Source organism: Heterocephalus glaber, unplaced genomic scaffold (assembly GCF_053883595.1).
Source record: "Heterocephalus glaber isolate CG9 unplaced genomic scaffold, H.glaber_assembly_v1.0 deba00001481, whole genome shotgun sequence".
Taxonomy (NCBI): Eukaryota; Metazoa; Chordata; class Mammalia; order Rodentia; family Bathyergidae; genus Heterocephalus; species Heterocephalus glaber.
This window is the reverse complement of record NW_028258317.1, coordinates 14,660,391-14,676,482: the sequence shown is the minus strand read 5'-3', so window position 1 is coordinate 14,676,482 and position 16,092 is coordinate 14,660,391. Positions and strand designations below refer to the sequence as shown.

Sequence of the window (16,092 nt, the reverse complement as noted above, 5' to 3'; positions counted from 1 at the left end):
AAATTAACTTTATGAGAACTTATAAGATAAATAAATGAATCTAATGCTGGCAAAAAGAGGGTGTGGAGGGAAGGGGAAAAATAATTGAGATATGTTATATACATTATCAATTCCCTACAATGAATGTAATCATTATGTACTGCAAACATATACTAATGAAAATAAAAACATAGTTCATAATTAAGAATAAATTTTCACTTGAAAGCTTTCCACAGATCTATAGACCTTATACTTCATAGAAAAAGATACTAGGTAGTCTGTGTAGAGAATAAGATAACTTGTGAAGTAGGTAATCTGTTTCTTTTTGTCTGTAATTCTGAGTGAAATAGGAATCTTGTTGAATGAAACTTTCAACATTACATGGTTTTTCACTTTGTGTTCTAAGTTCAGTTTGTATATAGATTTCATACAACCATACTTTCAAAAATAAAAGAATTCTGTGATATCCCCCCTAGATTTGTCAAATAACTTAACCCTATAGAAGGCCTGGCTAAGGCAATTGATATTTGAAACAATATCCTGTAGGCCTTACTAGATGTTTATTTTTCATTCCTAGGTGATTAGTTTCTGTATTGTCAGGAAACTAGACCTACAGTCTTGATCCTCCATAATAAACTTCACAAAAATATGATTTTGTGTCCTTGGCCAAGGAACACTAAATAATCCTTATTATAAAATAGCTTTTACAAATCAATAACAAGAAGACAAACATTTCAGTAGAAAAATAAGGAAATGCCAGAAACAGAAAAGTAACAAAATAAATACAAATGACCAGTGCATAAGACATACATTGAGATATGCTAGTAATCAAATAACTTCAAATCAAAACTATTGAGCTCTGATCTGGTTTAAAATGCAAAGTGCAGATTTAAAAATGTAAAGTGTAGACCACTGAGTATACTGGAAAAGATTTTAACATAGGTAATACAGGCCTGTATACATTTAGGGCAAAGTTAGTATAAATACATACTAAATTGTTAACTGAGTAAACTTCTGGTGGTGAATTAGATTCTTGAATTAGGATAACTATATAATTTTTAATGTTAAGGAATTAGGGTTGATATTTACTTTTGTTTCCTGCATTTTTTCAAAATATGTATGTTTAAACTGCTTTCTTTCCCAGTAGCAAATATTTTTAAGGGATAATATCTAGTTTTTGTGAGAAAAAACTTTTATCTTCTGTGTCTCACAAAACAAATATTTAAGTCAATAATTAGATACTGTTCCATCCTATTGGTAATTTTTGAAATGATACTGTTCAATATTTTAAAGTCTCTTCCTGGCAGAAGTATAAATTGGTACTTTCTTGGAAGCAATTTGAAATGTACATCCAAAATTTTTTAATGAATATATGCTTAGATCCAATAATTTCACTTCTAGGAATTTATCCTAAGAAAATACCTGGTAAATAGCCGTTTGCCATGAAAGAAGCTGTTCATTATAAAGCTTTTCATATTTGTTTGTTTGTGGTACTGGGGGTTGAAGCCAGAGCCTTTGCACTGAACTACATCACTAGCCCTTTTTTGTTTTTTATTTTAAGACAGAGTCTCACTAACTTGCCCAGGATACCCTTAAACTAATGATCCTCATGTCTTGGCTTTGAGTAGCTGGAATTACAGACATGCAGCATTGTGCTTGACTTATTCTAGTTAAATTTTTTTTAAATTTCCAAGTGTTCATTCTTGTTTTGTGAAGGTTTACTTTAAAAAATAAAAGATATTTCATGGCTGTAATATCTTTGTGAGGATTTAAATTATAGAATTTTTTCTTCTGTTTCCTGCATTGTCTCTGTTACTTTTGAATTCTATTTGTTTTCATCTGTTTTTCATAATGCAGGCTTTTTATAAATGTCCATTTATAGGTAAGAGTTAAATGATTAGAAGCTTTGTGTAATGAATCAGGCTCATTGGAAAAGAGGTTTCAAGGTGATCTTGCAGCAAGTTACCTTTTCACTGAGGGAATCGGAAAGCATCACTATCTGAAGGTTTTTTTCTCCAGTGCTAGTCAGTTATCCCAAGAAGTATTCTCTAATCTCTTGCTTGGGATACAATGTCCTAACTGCAGGTATTCTGGGAACTATGCAAAGTAAGGGGGTAGAGGTCTTGTCATTCAGCAAGAGTTTTACTTAATCCTTTTGTTTTCATTCCTGCATCTGTTATTGTGCCTGGTCTTCCCAAGCCTCTCTTGATCATTTTTTTCCAGCAGGTAAGTCATGTGTCTCCAGTAGGATGGGAAAGTGATAGTTGTCTAGCTGGGCAAAAGGAGAGCAGTGGGGGCCAGGGATTTAGCTCAGTGGTACGGTGCCTGCCTTGCAAGTGCAAGGTCCTGAATTCCATCCCCGGTACCAAAAATAAATAATAAATAAAAAGGAGAGCAATGGATATCATGAATACAATTATTACTTGTAGAGACTTGTTTCTGTATTTTCAGCCCCATGACTCATCCCAGATTTCTCCTGTACCTACTGCTTCTAATTGCTGAGCCATTGGGAGAATCTGCTCATCTTTCTTCGGAATCCCCTTATAAAATCACATAGGTTTCTGTTTCCTTGGTTCTGCAAAACCCTGTTACCTCTCTTCCAAACCCTTTCTGCCTTCCACACCACACTAATATCTTTTATTTGTTGTCCTTCTGTATTCTGAATCCTTTTGCTATGGTTTAGATCTAAAATATCCCCCAAAACTCTCATATTCAGAGGAAGTGGGGCTTTTAGAAGGTGATTGGACCATAGGGACATTATATTTATCAGTGGATTAATCCACTGATGAGTTCATAGCTGAATGTGCTGTTAGGAGGTGAGGTCTGGTCAGAAGAGATGAGTCCTTGGGGGCATGATCTGAAAGGTTGTATTCTTGTCCCTAGATCCTCCTCTTGCTTTCTCTACTTCTTGCCTGCCATGGGGTGAGCAGCTTTCTTCCACCACGTCCTTTCACCGTACTGTTTTTGCTTTAAAGCCAGATTTCCATGAACTGCACCCATTGAAACTGTGAACCAATATAAACCGCTTTTCCTGTAAGTTGTGGGTGTCAGATATTTTGTCACAGCAATAGGAAAATAACTAATATACCCTGTATTTGTTATCTCAGGAGTTTATACCTTTTTATTCCTTTACTGTGATGTATAAGGTTTAGAAAGTAGACATTAAGACATTGTTTCAATTTACATGTTTAATCAGCAATAAATTGGTATCTCTTTCATACTTCTTTTTTTTTTTTTTTTTTGGTACCGGGGATCAAACTCGGGTCCTTGCGCTTGCACAGCAGGCGACGAAACCACTGAGCTAAATCCCCGGCCCTCTTTCATACTTCTTAAAAGTGAGATGCCCAGGACAAAAGACAGTATTCAAGTCTGATGTCCCTATTATAGAATAAAGCTAGACTGACACATCCCTTGAATTAAAAGGAATTTATTTTTCATTGTAGCCTGTGTCCTTGTTCACCTTTATGTCCATTAATTTGTATTTGGCTTCCATTTACTGAAAAGTATAAGTCTCCAGGTTTTCAGAGTGATCAGTTTGGATGTCCTGTGTTTGTTTTTATGTCCCTTGGTTAGCCTTCTTTTCTTGTACCAGTGGGATAGATCCCACTGTTATGCTTTTGGTTGCCATGAAATTATATTTGCTAATATTTATATTATACTTTTACACTCATAAGGAAGATTACATTTTTATCTTTATTGTTTTTGTCAGAACTTATATAAGTGTTATTCTGGCTCCTTAAAAATAATTTGGAAACTTTATGCTGTAGAACAGTTGAAATAGCATTGGGTAAACATTAGGCTGTCTAACTGCAACATGGTATCCTAGATTAGATCCTGGAAGAGAAAAGAAATATTAGGAAAGAACTGATAAAATCTGAATATAGTCTATAATAGTGATGGCGAACCTTTTAGAGCTTCCATGATAAAAAAAAAAACCAACTGGCTGCAGCCTGGATGCCATAGGTTCACCACCACTGGTCTATAGTATTGTGCCAATGTTGATTTCTTAATTTTGAAAAAAATGTACAATGATTTTGTAAGATGTTATTTTTTTTTGGTACCGGGGATCGAATTCAGGACCTTGAGCTTATGAGGCAGGCAGTGGAACCACTGAGCTAAATCCCCGACCCTGCTAATATTAAAGAAAGCTGAATGAAGGGATATGGTAATTCTGTGTTATCTTTGTGACCTTTTAATATGTATCTAAAATTATTTCTAAACAAAAAGTTTATTTAAAGCAAAACAAAATAAATGATAGGGTGAGCTTCATCTTACAGATTTATAAGAATTCACCTTTGAACTTGTCTATGCCTGGCTTTTGGGTGTGTGTGTGAAGCTTTTAAACAAATTTTTCTCCTATGGTAATTGTATTTTTAGATTTTCTGTTTCTGTTAGGGTCATCTTAGATCATTTATATTTCCTTGAAACTATCCATGTCATCAAGGTTTTCAAGTACATTTATGTAATACTAAACAGTCTTTTATCATTCTTTTTTATTTGCTTTGTGTCCATGTTTACTTCCCAATGTCATATTTTATATGAGTATTTCGTGGGTTATGAAATTAACTTTTTGAGTTGAGACTAATTTTTATTTTTATTTATTCATTTTTTTTTTTTGTACCAGGGATTGAACTCTGGACCTTGTGCTTGTGAGGCAGGTGGCAGAACCAATAAGCTAAATCCCCGGCCCGAGACCAATGTTTAAAAGTGAAATAGACCAGAAAAATAGCAATATATATTGATTTATGAAACATTAATCTTAAGCACAAACACATATACATTTTTCTTGGTAACCGAACAATATCAAAGCATAAATGCATGTAACTTTTGATCTAGCAATTTAGTATTTGGGAACCTATCCAGATACATATATGCAGAAATGGTATATGTATAACATAATGCATTGTATTATTATATATAACAGCAAAATAATGGCAGTAACCCAAATGTCTATCAATGGAGGGCTACTCTTTAAATTATAGTACATTCATATAACGGAATACTCAGTAGTTGTCAAAAAGAATGATGAATGATTCTATGTACTGATGTGGAAAGATATCAAGGACATGTATTCCAAAGAGAAAAAAATCTTGGTGTAGAAGAGTCTGTATGGTATACTACCCTTTGTGTTAAGAGAATATAAAATCTATGTTTGTATTTACAGTACTTACATAGGCACACACACCAAAAAAAATCCCTGGAAGAATCATCAGAATGAGAGATCAGTATGAGCATGGGAACTAGGTAGATGGGGTAAGTCAAGAGAGAAGGGAAACTTTTCACTGTATGCATACATTTCACTGTGATAAGAACATTTAAATGTTAGATCTACCTTCTTCAGAAGTTTTCAGAGTGCACAACACAGTAACTATCTTTTTTATGAGCTGCTGTTGAATTATACAAGTGAATTACCTATTCAAAAATTAAATATAAAACTTTGAGCAAAAGAAGTGGCACTCAGGAGAATATGCCAATCATGTGATAAGGAATGCTGCCATATCTGCAGCTCCTGATGCAGGCAAATTGAACTGTGTTGTCCAGGGATGCAGTGTTGGAGGAGAGAAGACATGTCACATAGTAAGGTGTATTTCTTCTTATGGGTCACAGCCCCAAAGTTTGTGCAGCCTTGTCTATTTTATTCTCTCTTACTTAAAGCCACTCTGTTTACCACTAGACTGGACTCTTCAGGAGAGAGGTTGCTAAAGTGTTTACCCTATACATGTCCAGCTTTATGTGGATTTCAGAGAGAAAGAGTACATTATGTGTACTCTTTCTCAATGTGTCTTCAAGTGGGAAAACTTTTGTTTTCAGAATTTAACACTTTTTGACAGAATTCTCTCTACAGTGTTTTGGTTAGCTTCTTAAAGAGCACTCTTCTTCCTTTTAGGTAAATGGAAGAGCTGGAGACCAGTTTATTCCAGACTCGGAAAGCACACAGAATAGAACAAATGGTGGCAAGATGGCTTCGGCGCTCCCGGGACAGCTCTGCCCGGTAAGGCTCCTGGGAAGCAGAGATCTTTATCTGTACTGGCTTGGTGTCCCATGGGAGGGGCTTGTACCAGTCCTGGTGGCACCTGGGGATCACTGTCTCTGGCTGTCTGGGTGGCTTTGTTTATAGTTGTGCTATACGGTGGGAGAAGGGTAAACAGGTCGGAAATGTGGAAATGTGGCTGGAGTCCCTTTCCTTATATCTGACTCCTAACATGCACCCCCATGCAGAGTCACACTCACCCCAAACTTACATATACATTCACAGAATGAGACACACACACAGACTTAGTCACATGAATGCATTCATATATACTTGTACACATGTGCATAGGCACTTTCTGGAACACACACACAACCCTGTCTTTTCTTAGTATTTGATACAGTCAAGCAATCTGTTGTTTATATTCTTTCTTGTCTTTGTTTCCAACAGCTGTTCCTTCTTTGTAGTCTCTCTTTCATTCTAAACAAAATAAAATGAAATCAAATACAAATCTGATTTGACTGCTACAAGAGAACTTTAAAATATGCTCTGTTTCAAAGCCTTCATTTTCCATCTCAGATTTCCCATCTGGCCCTGCCACAGAGATGAAATATCATGTGTCAGGTGTCTCTGAGACGCACATTCTTCCGAAGGAACTGGAAACAGCTGTTCCTCAGCAAAGTAATAAACTTTGCTCAGGGTTGTGCTGTCCACCAGCCAGGTTCTCTGATCCTCACACTTGGAGGTGAGATAAGGCTGGTAGAATTAGCCCAATTTATGAATGAAGCACCTGAGACTCAAAGAGTGACTTGTTTAGGTCTGCTCCTACCCCTGCTCAGAAACTTTAATCGGTCCCCATTATGAATGATTCATTCATATTCTTATTCATATTATGCTTCGTTTATATAATGCTAAGGTGAATTACCACAACCACCTACTACATTCACCCCCTTTTCCCTTTACCTCTTGGATCTGAGCTCCTGTGCCAGATCCTTTTCTCTCTCTCCCTCTCTGCCTGCCTCTCTGCCTCCCTCCCTCCCTCCACTTCTCCTCTCTCTCTCTCTCCTTCTTTCCATCTCCCCCCTCCATGTGTCCAGAATCCACCCATAGTTTAAGGCCTGACTGAAGTTCTGGGTCTTCCGTGTAGTGTCATTCAGTCCATAATCAGAAGGAATCTCTCCCATGGGATTTCTTGGTGTTTAAATTGTACCATCAACATTGTGTTTCTTCTGGTACATTCAACTTATTTAAGCACCTTCCTTTTCTTTCTTCTGGACCAGTCTTCTATAAGAAGTATCAGCTTCATCTCTGTAGCCCAGAAGTGACTGAGTTGCAGGGATTTTGCAGGTGATCAGGTGGTGCTGATGAATGAATGGGAAAACTACTAGATAGCACGCATCCCAAAGTAAGTTGTGCAAAACCTAGTCCTGCGTGGTGCTGCTCCTCTAAAAAGAGGTTCTGTGGCCAGATATGCAACTTACATCCCACCTTGTTGATTCATTATGTACATTATGCTCATAATATTAAAGGCTCTGAGAAGTCCTACAGAAAAGAGTCCTCTAAGACCTATAAGAGATGTATAAACTCAAATTATAGACATTTGAGGTTGTTATATAAATGATTGGGTTTTTAAAAACCATTTTTACTCTTATGAATAATCCTTCTATGAACATTTGTGTTTTCAGTTCTCTTGAGTATATATTTAGAAGTGGAATAGCTGGTTATATGCTTACTCTATGTTTAGTTTTTGGCGAAATCGCCAGACTGGGTTCTAACGCAGATGCACCACTTTACATTTCTACCATCAGTATAAAAGCATGCCAATACCGCTACATTTTTGCCAACACTTGCTATTATCTGTGTTTTAAAATTTTTATCCATACTAGTGGATATGTGGTAACAACTCATGGGTTTGAGCTGCATTTCCTTGATGGATAATGACATTAAACATCTTTCCATGTGTCTAGGGAGGTTTTTCTTCTAAGTGCTTGAGAAAGAGAGGAAAAAGAGAGAAAGTTTCTTATCAGTGCCCATGAAAGACAACATCTGTGTTTCTAGGACAAGTCACATGTATCCTTGTTTAAATTGTTTCTCATCTCTAATCCTGCCTCCTTGATATTGGCTGGGTTTTTGGTGTCCTAAGATTACCTTAAAAGGATCAAGTATTGAAAATGCTAAGTTTGGGGTAATTACATTTTCCATGAGTAGGGTAAATGGTACCACCTGCCACTCAGCCCCTTAAATCAAGAAACCTGAGATTCATACTGAATGCCTGTATTCAGCCCATCAGCAGCGCCAGTTAGTTTGCCTTCAGACATACTAAGATCTATCTTCCTGTGTTCCTGAGGACACTAATATAGTCATTTCCTCTTTTCCTATCCTAGAGAATTCTCCAGCCTGCAGCTTTGTGGACTTTTCAAAATATAAAAGGCTCCCATAGCTCAATTTAGCCCCTAACTCCACCTCATCTCACCCCACCTCAGACCTTTCAATGATTTACTTATTGTGCCACAACCCTCTAGTCCCTTCCTGATCTGGCCCCAGCCTATTTGTCCTACCTTACCTTATTCCTCTTGCTTCCTTGATCACCATTCTCCATTATTATACTTCCTTTACATTTCTGGAATTAATCAAGCTCTTTCCTATCTCAGGGACTTTATACTTGTGTTCAGTTGGCTAGAAAGTTCGTTTTCCTCATTTAATGGCAGCATCTTGCTCTTCAGGATAAGTTTAAATATCACCTTCTTTAAGAGGTCTTTCCAGACCAGGTAAGGCACAGTGGACTCATTCCCCCCTGACTGTTTCTTTCAGAGTACTTACCCACTCATCATTCTTTATAATAATGTAGATATTTATTTACTTGTTCATTGTTATCTCCCCTATCTGCTATCCTATCATATATGAGACCAGGGACCATGACTGTCTTGTTTTACGAAGGATCTTCACCCATGGCAGAGTGTGTACTATATAATAGATGTTTGATAAACTTTTATTAATAAAAGACTTTCACAGTAAGGAACTATATTATTTATTTAAATATATTAAAATTTTTCCTCTCTCTTCCAAGCAGAATTTTTGAAAGCTTATAGTTTTAAAACATGTAGAAAAATTTAAATAGGGAATAGAAATGTTATAAACAGATTGCAAACCAATAAGACTTAAGATGTGGTGTTTGAATACTAATACTAGCTCTGAGTTCCCTGGGCCAGCAATGATAGAAGTACACTGAACGGTTTTCCATGGTCTAGAAAAAGGAAAAGACATTCATCTGAAGTCATATCACTTTACAGGCATAGTTTGTTATTTTTTTCAGACCTTTTTAAAAGCATCCAGTCATTTTAGCCTGTACTCATTTTACTTGTAATTGGCATTTTTCCATAAAATTTAAACATTATCTCTGACAAATTACCTAAGAGTTAATTAGCCAAAAGGAACTTTTTCCATTTTCAAACATTATTACACAAATTGATAACTTTTTGGTACCGGGGATCAAACTCAGGACCTCACGCTTGCCAGACAGGTGCTGTGCCACTGAGCTAAATCCCTGGCTAAACAAATTGATAACTTTAATGCACACAAGGTAATGTTAGAGAATTACAAATCATCTTTTTTTTTTTTTTTTTTTGAGGCGGGATCTCACTATGTAGTTCAGGCTGGCCTTGAACTCACTTTGCAGCCCAGGCTTGAATTCTCAGCAGTCCTCCTGCCTCAGCCTCTCCTGAGATTAGAGGCATGAGCCACCATACCCAGCTTATAAAGGATTTTAAACAGGTGTTTTACTTGGGGGGAGGGTAAGGAGTTGTCAACTCCTAAAGCTGCTTTGGTTTCTTAAATTTTAAATGAATTTCCAACAGTTGTTATTGTTATAGTCATTAGTCATACTCAAATGATGGTACTTGGTTTGAATGGGTGTTTGTACATGGGTAGGTATAAGCCTAGTGATACTTATCATTATAGGAATGGAAAATTATTCCATTATGGTGAAGCTGACTTCCTTGTGACCACATGATTTCATATTTCAATATGAAATTAACATTTTCAATAAGTATTCTTTTAGATATAGTTAATCCCTCAAATGGCTTTAGTAATGTGTTTTAAATTTTTATATAAATAAATACATTTTTAAATAAGTGCAGAGCTGAAAATGTAACTCAGTGGTGGAGCTAAGGCTGTGTAAGGCCCTGAATTTGATCTCCCACACTGCAAAAAAAAATAACAGTAACAACAATCCAATACAAACCACTTAATAAAAGCCACATATAATGAGATTACATCATGAACTCATTAATTTTTAATAATTTTGCTTTCAATTAAATTATCATCTTATTTACAGCTTTGTATGACTATGAAGTGACTGGACCTTTCCACTTATGTCAATTTTTTCCTGTAAAAGTTTCCATTTATATAATTAAATGGGATTATTTTCCTGATGATTTTGTTGATTGGTTTACAAAAATCTTTGTGTCTTTGAGTGAGAGATTGGATCAGTTTGTGGGCTATTCCATTGATCTAACTGCTTGTTTTTAACAGCTACATTAAAATTATTTACATTATTATTATGTATCTTACAATCTATTAAAATAGAATGCTTTTACTGTTATGCTCCTCTTCTGCCATATGAACTTTAGAATAATTTAATTCTGTTATTAGAACAATTAAGCACGTGGTTCACTGAAGTCTCTTATGTTTACTTTAGAAATCTTAGTTTTTATAAAGCAAGATGTAAAGAAGCATAAAGAGCTTAATACAACTTCATACCTTCTTCACTATTGCTTGGTTTATCCTTGAGGCTTGAAAAGATTTCTTTCAACCTAATTTGAATCTTAATACTAATTAATGAATACAATTACACGTCTGTGCACACACTGACACAAGGTGCATACATGTGTACATGTATACACACCCTTATTTATGTACACAGGCATACATATGCACAGATGTATACCCACACATCTCTTCTGGGATTGTAGTGTCAGATGCCCTTGCTGCTAGTTTTACATGCTTTCTGAATTTACTTGTGTATTACAGCTATGCATCATATATAAATAATTTTAGAAATAGCTTTATTTGGCCTTTCTAATATCCCTAGTGGTGTAAAAAGTCCCTTTCAAGTATACATGTATGTATGTATGTACTTTTGCTGGGGATTGAACCTAGGGCCTCACACATGCTAGGCATCATGTGCATATTAATTGTTTTATTGCTTCTTAACCTATGGGCAAAAGTGGAAAGATTTGAGGAGAACATTTTAGGTGTTTCTTGAACTGAGTCTACAGAGTTCCATTATTTCCCAAATCCTCTTTTTAAAATAATAATGGAAGAGTTTCTCTTCTTAATTGTGGAACCAATATACTCACATAATCTACATTAAATGGCTTCGTAGAAATTGTCATAACCATGAGCACTGTGACTTTATGCTAAGTTTCTTTCTGGTATATACTACTGCTTCTATTTCTGCCTTCTATGAATAGACTTTAAATTATAAAATCCAGTGTATACCAGATTTAGCTTTTAAAATCGTTCAAGCTGAACATAGTAAAGTGTTTAAACATAGATTCAAGATAGTTTCTCCACATCCTGCTAGAGCTTGAAGGCAAATTCTTTGTTGTTGCAGGGAAAAGGTAATATATATTTTCTACCATATCAGAAAACAGATAAAAGACAGAAAATTATGAAGCATAATCTGTTTCCATCTGGTAATTTTTCTTTTTCTTTTCAATGTTATTAATCAGTTCAGTATGAACCTATGACCCATAAAATTTAGAGTTAGCCAACATAAGACTATTTTCATGATAAATTTAACATGTTTTTTCTAGCCCTCTCTTAGGGTAAATCCAATTATCTGACAAGAAATTCATTAGTATGGCAATGGATCATATGCTCTTTCAATGTAAGACCACAGAAATGACCTCAGATTTATGGTTTGAAACTATCACCAAGGCAGCAGACATATGTTTTTGGATCAGCGCTCAGTTTGATATTTATAAGATGCTTAAGAGGAAATTTTTTTGCAGAAATCATTTCCTTTAGCTTACTGTCAAATATTAAATATTCTCTGTGAGAGAGGCCACAGTTTGGTCATATACTTAGGTAATCCCTTTCCAAACATAAGTTAGAACGTGGCTTGGGGAAAATGTCAAATCCAAACTTTGGACCAAAGCCACTGACACTGTCCAGGAATTAGTCAACACAGTGAGGCCTCATTTGTCCACTATTGTTGAAGAATAGCCCGTTCCAAATGGAAAGTGTCAGATAACTGAAGCCTAGCCATTTGGAAAGCATCAAAATGGAATCTGTGGAAACCTTATGGTAGGGTTTGTTCCATCTTTTGTTCTCCAGACAATTACAAAGTTACATTAAGCTCCATGCCTGGCATTGAGTTCAGCACATGGAAAAAGAAATGCTCAGTTCTTCCTACACAAAGTACAGTCTAAAGAGGACAAGAGACTGTGCACTGGCCCTAGTGAATCTGATATATGTTTCAGAAAGGGATGAATAGGGCCAGGGATTTATCTCAGTGGTTCTGCCACCTGCCTTGCAACCGAGTTCTATCCCCTGTACCAAAAAAAAAAAAAGGATGAATGGTTTTGTGGACATGCTCAGCAGATAGAGCTATTTCCACCAAAACCAGAAGATTGAGTAGGAGTTAGGCAGGTAAAGTATAGGTCAGAGGCCCAGCACTCAGGAGGCTGAGGCAGGAGGATTGCCAAGAGTTCAAGGCTAGCCTGGACTACATAGTGAGTTTGAGGCCAACTGGAACTGCATAGTGAGACCTTGTCTCAAAAAAAAAAAAAGAAAGAAAGAAAGAAAGAAAGAAAAAGTACAAGCTGGTTATGTTGAGAGAGGGAGGGTGAAAAGAGAGAGCAGAAAGAAAATGGGAGGAGAGGGTGGGAAGGGAGATGTCAAGGGTAGGGAGATTCAGGGCCGAGGGAGGAGCTTGTCCAAAAGCCAGTGTGTTTAAGAAACTCAAAAGAAACAAGTTTGGTTGGAACAAAAATATGAAAGAGAACGAATGGCTTGGTCTTAGATACTGTAGTGATGGGCCAGGGCTGTGTGAAGCCATATTTATGAGTTTGAATTAGGCCATTCAGCAGGGGAATCAAATGAACAGAGTTGCATCTGTAAAATCATGCTGGCTGCTAGATGGAGAAACATTCAAGAAAGAGAAGAAAGAAAAGTGAGAGGTCAGTTAGGAGCCTATTGCAGAGCTCTGTCAGCAAGACTGGTCAGAGAGGCCTTCAATAGAATGGTGGCTGTGGAGATGGAAAGAAATGGATCTCTGTAGAGATCTTTTGGTGTTGGGACTGATAATGAAACTGGGGACAAGAACAGGGGAAGATCAGGTACAACTTCCAGGGGTCTGGCTTGAGCAATTGTCAGCACCCTCATGCTCTTGAACGTGGAGAAGATGAATCTTGGTTAGGACAGTTGTCATAGGGCTGAGTGGTGGATAAAGTAAACATACACTGGTAAGTATTGTAATCTGCAACTTATATCCAACTTACTACTTATTACTGGTTTTATTTACATTTTCACCTTTTGCTTATTCTATTAGAGACAACTATATTGGAGTACCATGTTGTGTATGTGTAGTATTTGCTCAATGTGAGCAAAGATCTTAACTTGATGCGTGAGAAATAAGGAGGTGGATAAAATGTGGTCCCTGCTTCCAGGGAATGCAGAGTCTATTAAGGATAATGATATTTGGAATCAAATAGCTTTCAATAAAGGTTGATGAGGGCCGGGGCCCTGGCCTGCCTGGCAAGTGCAAGGTCCTGGGTTCAATCCCTGGTAGCACAAAACAAACAAACAAAAAGGTTGGGGTATTCTAGACCATAAGAGAGTCAGGTTGGGTGTGGTGGCACACATCTGCAATTCTAGCACTCAGGAGGCTGAGGGAGGAGGATTGGGAGCAGCCTGAACTCCAGAGAGAGGAAGAGAAAGGCGGGGTTGGGGGGGCGGTGAGCGAGAGGGAGTGCGCTTGGTCTGAGCTGGGAGAGTTTATATCTGCATAGGAAACCCAAGAAGGAGGCATTAGAGCTGGACTTTGGTTTGGCCTCACACATTCCTGCAGAGGCAGCAAGGGGTAAAACCAGTGTAGGAGGTAGGAGCAGTCCCGAGTGAAGGCCTGGCCAGTGCCTGAGGTCTGAGGACACAGAATCAGGAAGGCAAGGCTGAGGAGTTTGACTTTTGTTCTGTGAGAGGTGGGGAATTACGATGCAGAATAATCCTAGCTCTGTCTTAAGAAGATTCCAACCCCATCTTAGAGGCTGCTCTGGAGGAGCATTTTCTGAGTTGTGGTTCTTTGTAACATCTAAAGTTTATAGGTCTGTGATACTTTGTCGATATAGAGTCTTTGAAGTACTTCTTTGCTGTGCTTGTTTTATTCTCCATTGGATTGTTTCAAGTTTTTCCACTATTCTAAATACAGCTGTGAGGAATCATATGTCTGGATATTCAAGAGCCAGGTTTTTTTGTTTTTGTTTTTGTTTTTTTAGCTCATACTCTGTTATAGAACTTTACTAGACATAGGAGACCCAGAGATAAATAAATGCCACCTTTGTCTTCTATGAACTCATAGTCTAGTGAAAATGATATTCCATTTGGGGTCATTACTTTTAAAGAATGCTAGTCAAAATAGTAACAAGGAAGAACCAGATGTAATGGCACACACCTGTGATCCCAGCACTTGGGAAGCTGAGGCAGGAGGATCACCATGAGTTTGAGACCAGCTAGGGCTACATAGTGAGTTCAAGATCAGCTTGAATTAGGTAGCAAGACCTTGTCTCAAAAAAGTAGCAGAGGATCAAAGAAAATGATCAAACATTAAATTCATATTACAGTTTCCCTGATTATTTCCTAGAGAGATTGAATAGTCAGTTTATAGTGTCAGCCTTAGATTTCAGGATCAATAAATATTGGGCCTTATTTTTATTCATATTTGATACTTTAGTAGACATAATGGAACTCTGTAATCCTTTCCACTGTGCATCTTTAATTAATAATTTTATACATTTTCTATGTTTTCTTTTTGAGGTACTGGGGATTGAACCCAAAGCCTTCACGATAAACTATATCCCCAGTCCATTTTTTTTTTTTGGGACGGGGTCTTCCTAAGTCACCAAGTTGCGCGGGCTGGGCTCAAATTTGTGATCCTCGTCTCTCAGCCTCCCAGAGTGCTGGGATTGTAGGCCTGTATCCCCACACCTGGCTTTTCTATGTTATTTATCAGCTTTATTTCTACATATGAGAGTTGTCAATTCATTTGGTTTGAGCATGTGAAATCTGGATATTTTTCATATGGGTTTTGGTGCCTGTTATTCACATATTTGTACTATAAGGTTTTATTCCAGGATATTTATTTATTTATTTATTTAGGTACAGGAATTGAACTTGGGATCTTGCACTTGTGAGGCAGGCAGCAGAACCACCGAGCTAAATCCCCGGCCCTCTGGGATATTATTTTTGATTGATTTACTTATTTTATTGAGATATAACTTATAAACCATACAATTCACCCATTTAAAGTGCACAATTAAAAATGTTTTAGTGTATTCACAGGGAAGTACAACCATCACCACCATCAGTTTTGAAGAGTTTCATCACTCCAAAAAGAAACTCCATGCATATTAGCAGTTACTCCAACTTTCCTCCCCACAGCAACCACTAATCTACTTTCTGCCCCTGCAGATTAGCCTGTTCTGGATATGTCACATAAGTGAAATAATTCAATAGTTGGTGGTTTATAGCTATCTTCTTTCAGTTAGCATAGTGTGTTCAAGATTTATCCACATTACAGTATGGATCAGTATTTTCTTCCTTTTTCATGCTGAGTAATATTCTGTTACAGAATATTTGGGGCTATTATGGGTAATGCTGCTATAATCATTCAACAAGTTTTTATGTGGATGTGTATTTTCATTTCTTTTCTGTATTTACACATGAGTAGAATTGCTAGATCATATACTCCGCATTTAGTCTTTTGAAGAACTACCAGGCATCTAAAGAATTTTCTAAAATTTCTATTCAGCTTCATTGGTGAAGACTGCAGCACACAGTTGTGATCATTGCCTCCATCTGATTGGAGCTCATGAAAACTGTGATCCACGGGAGAGAGGGAGAGAGAGAGGGAGAAGGGAAGG

General features: G+C 37.0%; 1 protein-coding gene across 13 annotated transcripts in view; it reads left to right on the top strand.

The window, feature by feature from the left end:
* The window catches only part of Frmpd1 (FERM and PDZ domain containing 1), a 168,408-nt gene that overhangs the window by 104,450 nt on the left and 47,866 nt on the right, over positions 1 to 16,092 (top strand). For all 13 annotated transcript variants that reach the window (XM_087183652.1, XM_087183662.1, XM_087183659.1 and 10 more), the window contains one exon: positions 5,867 to 5,971. In XM_087183652.1, the coding sequence (XP_087039778.1) occupies positions 5,871 to 5,971 (101 nt within the window). In that variant the 5' untranslated portion in view covers positions 5,867 to 5,870. Of the gene's footprint in view, positions 1 to 5,866; positions 5,972 to 16,092 lie in introns of those variants that run through there.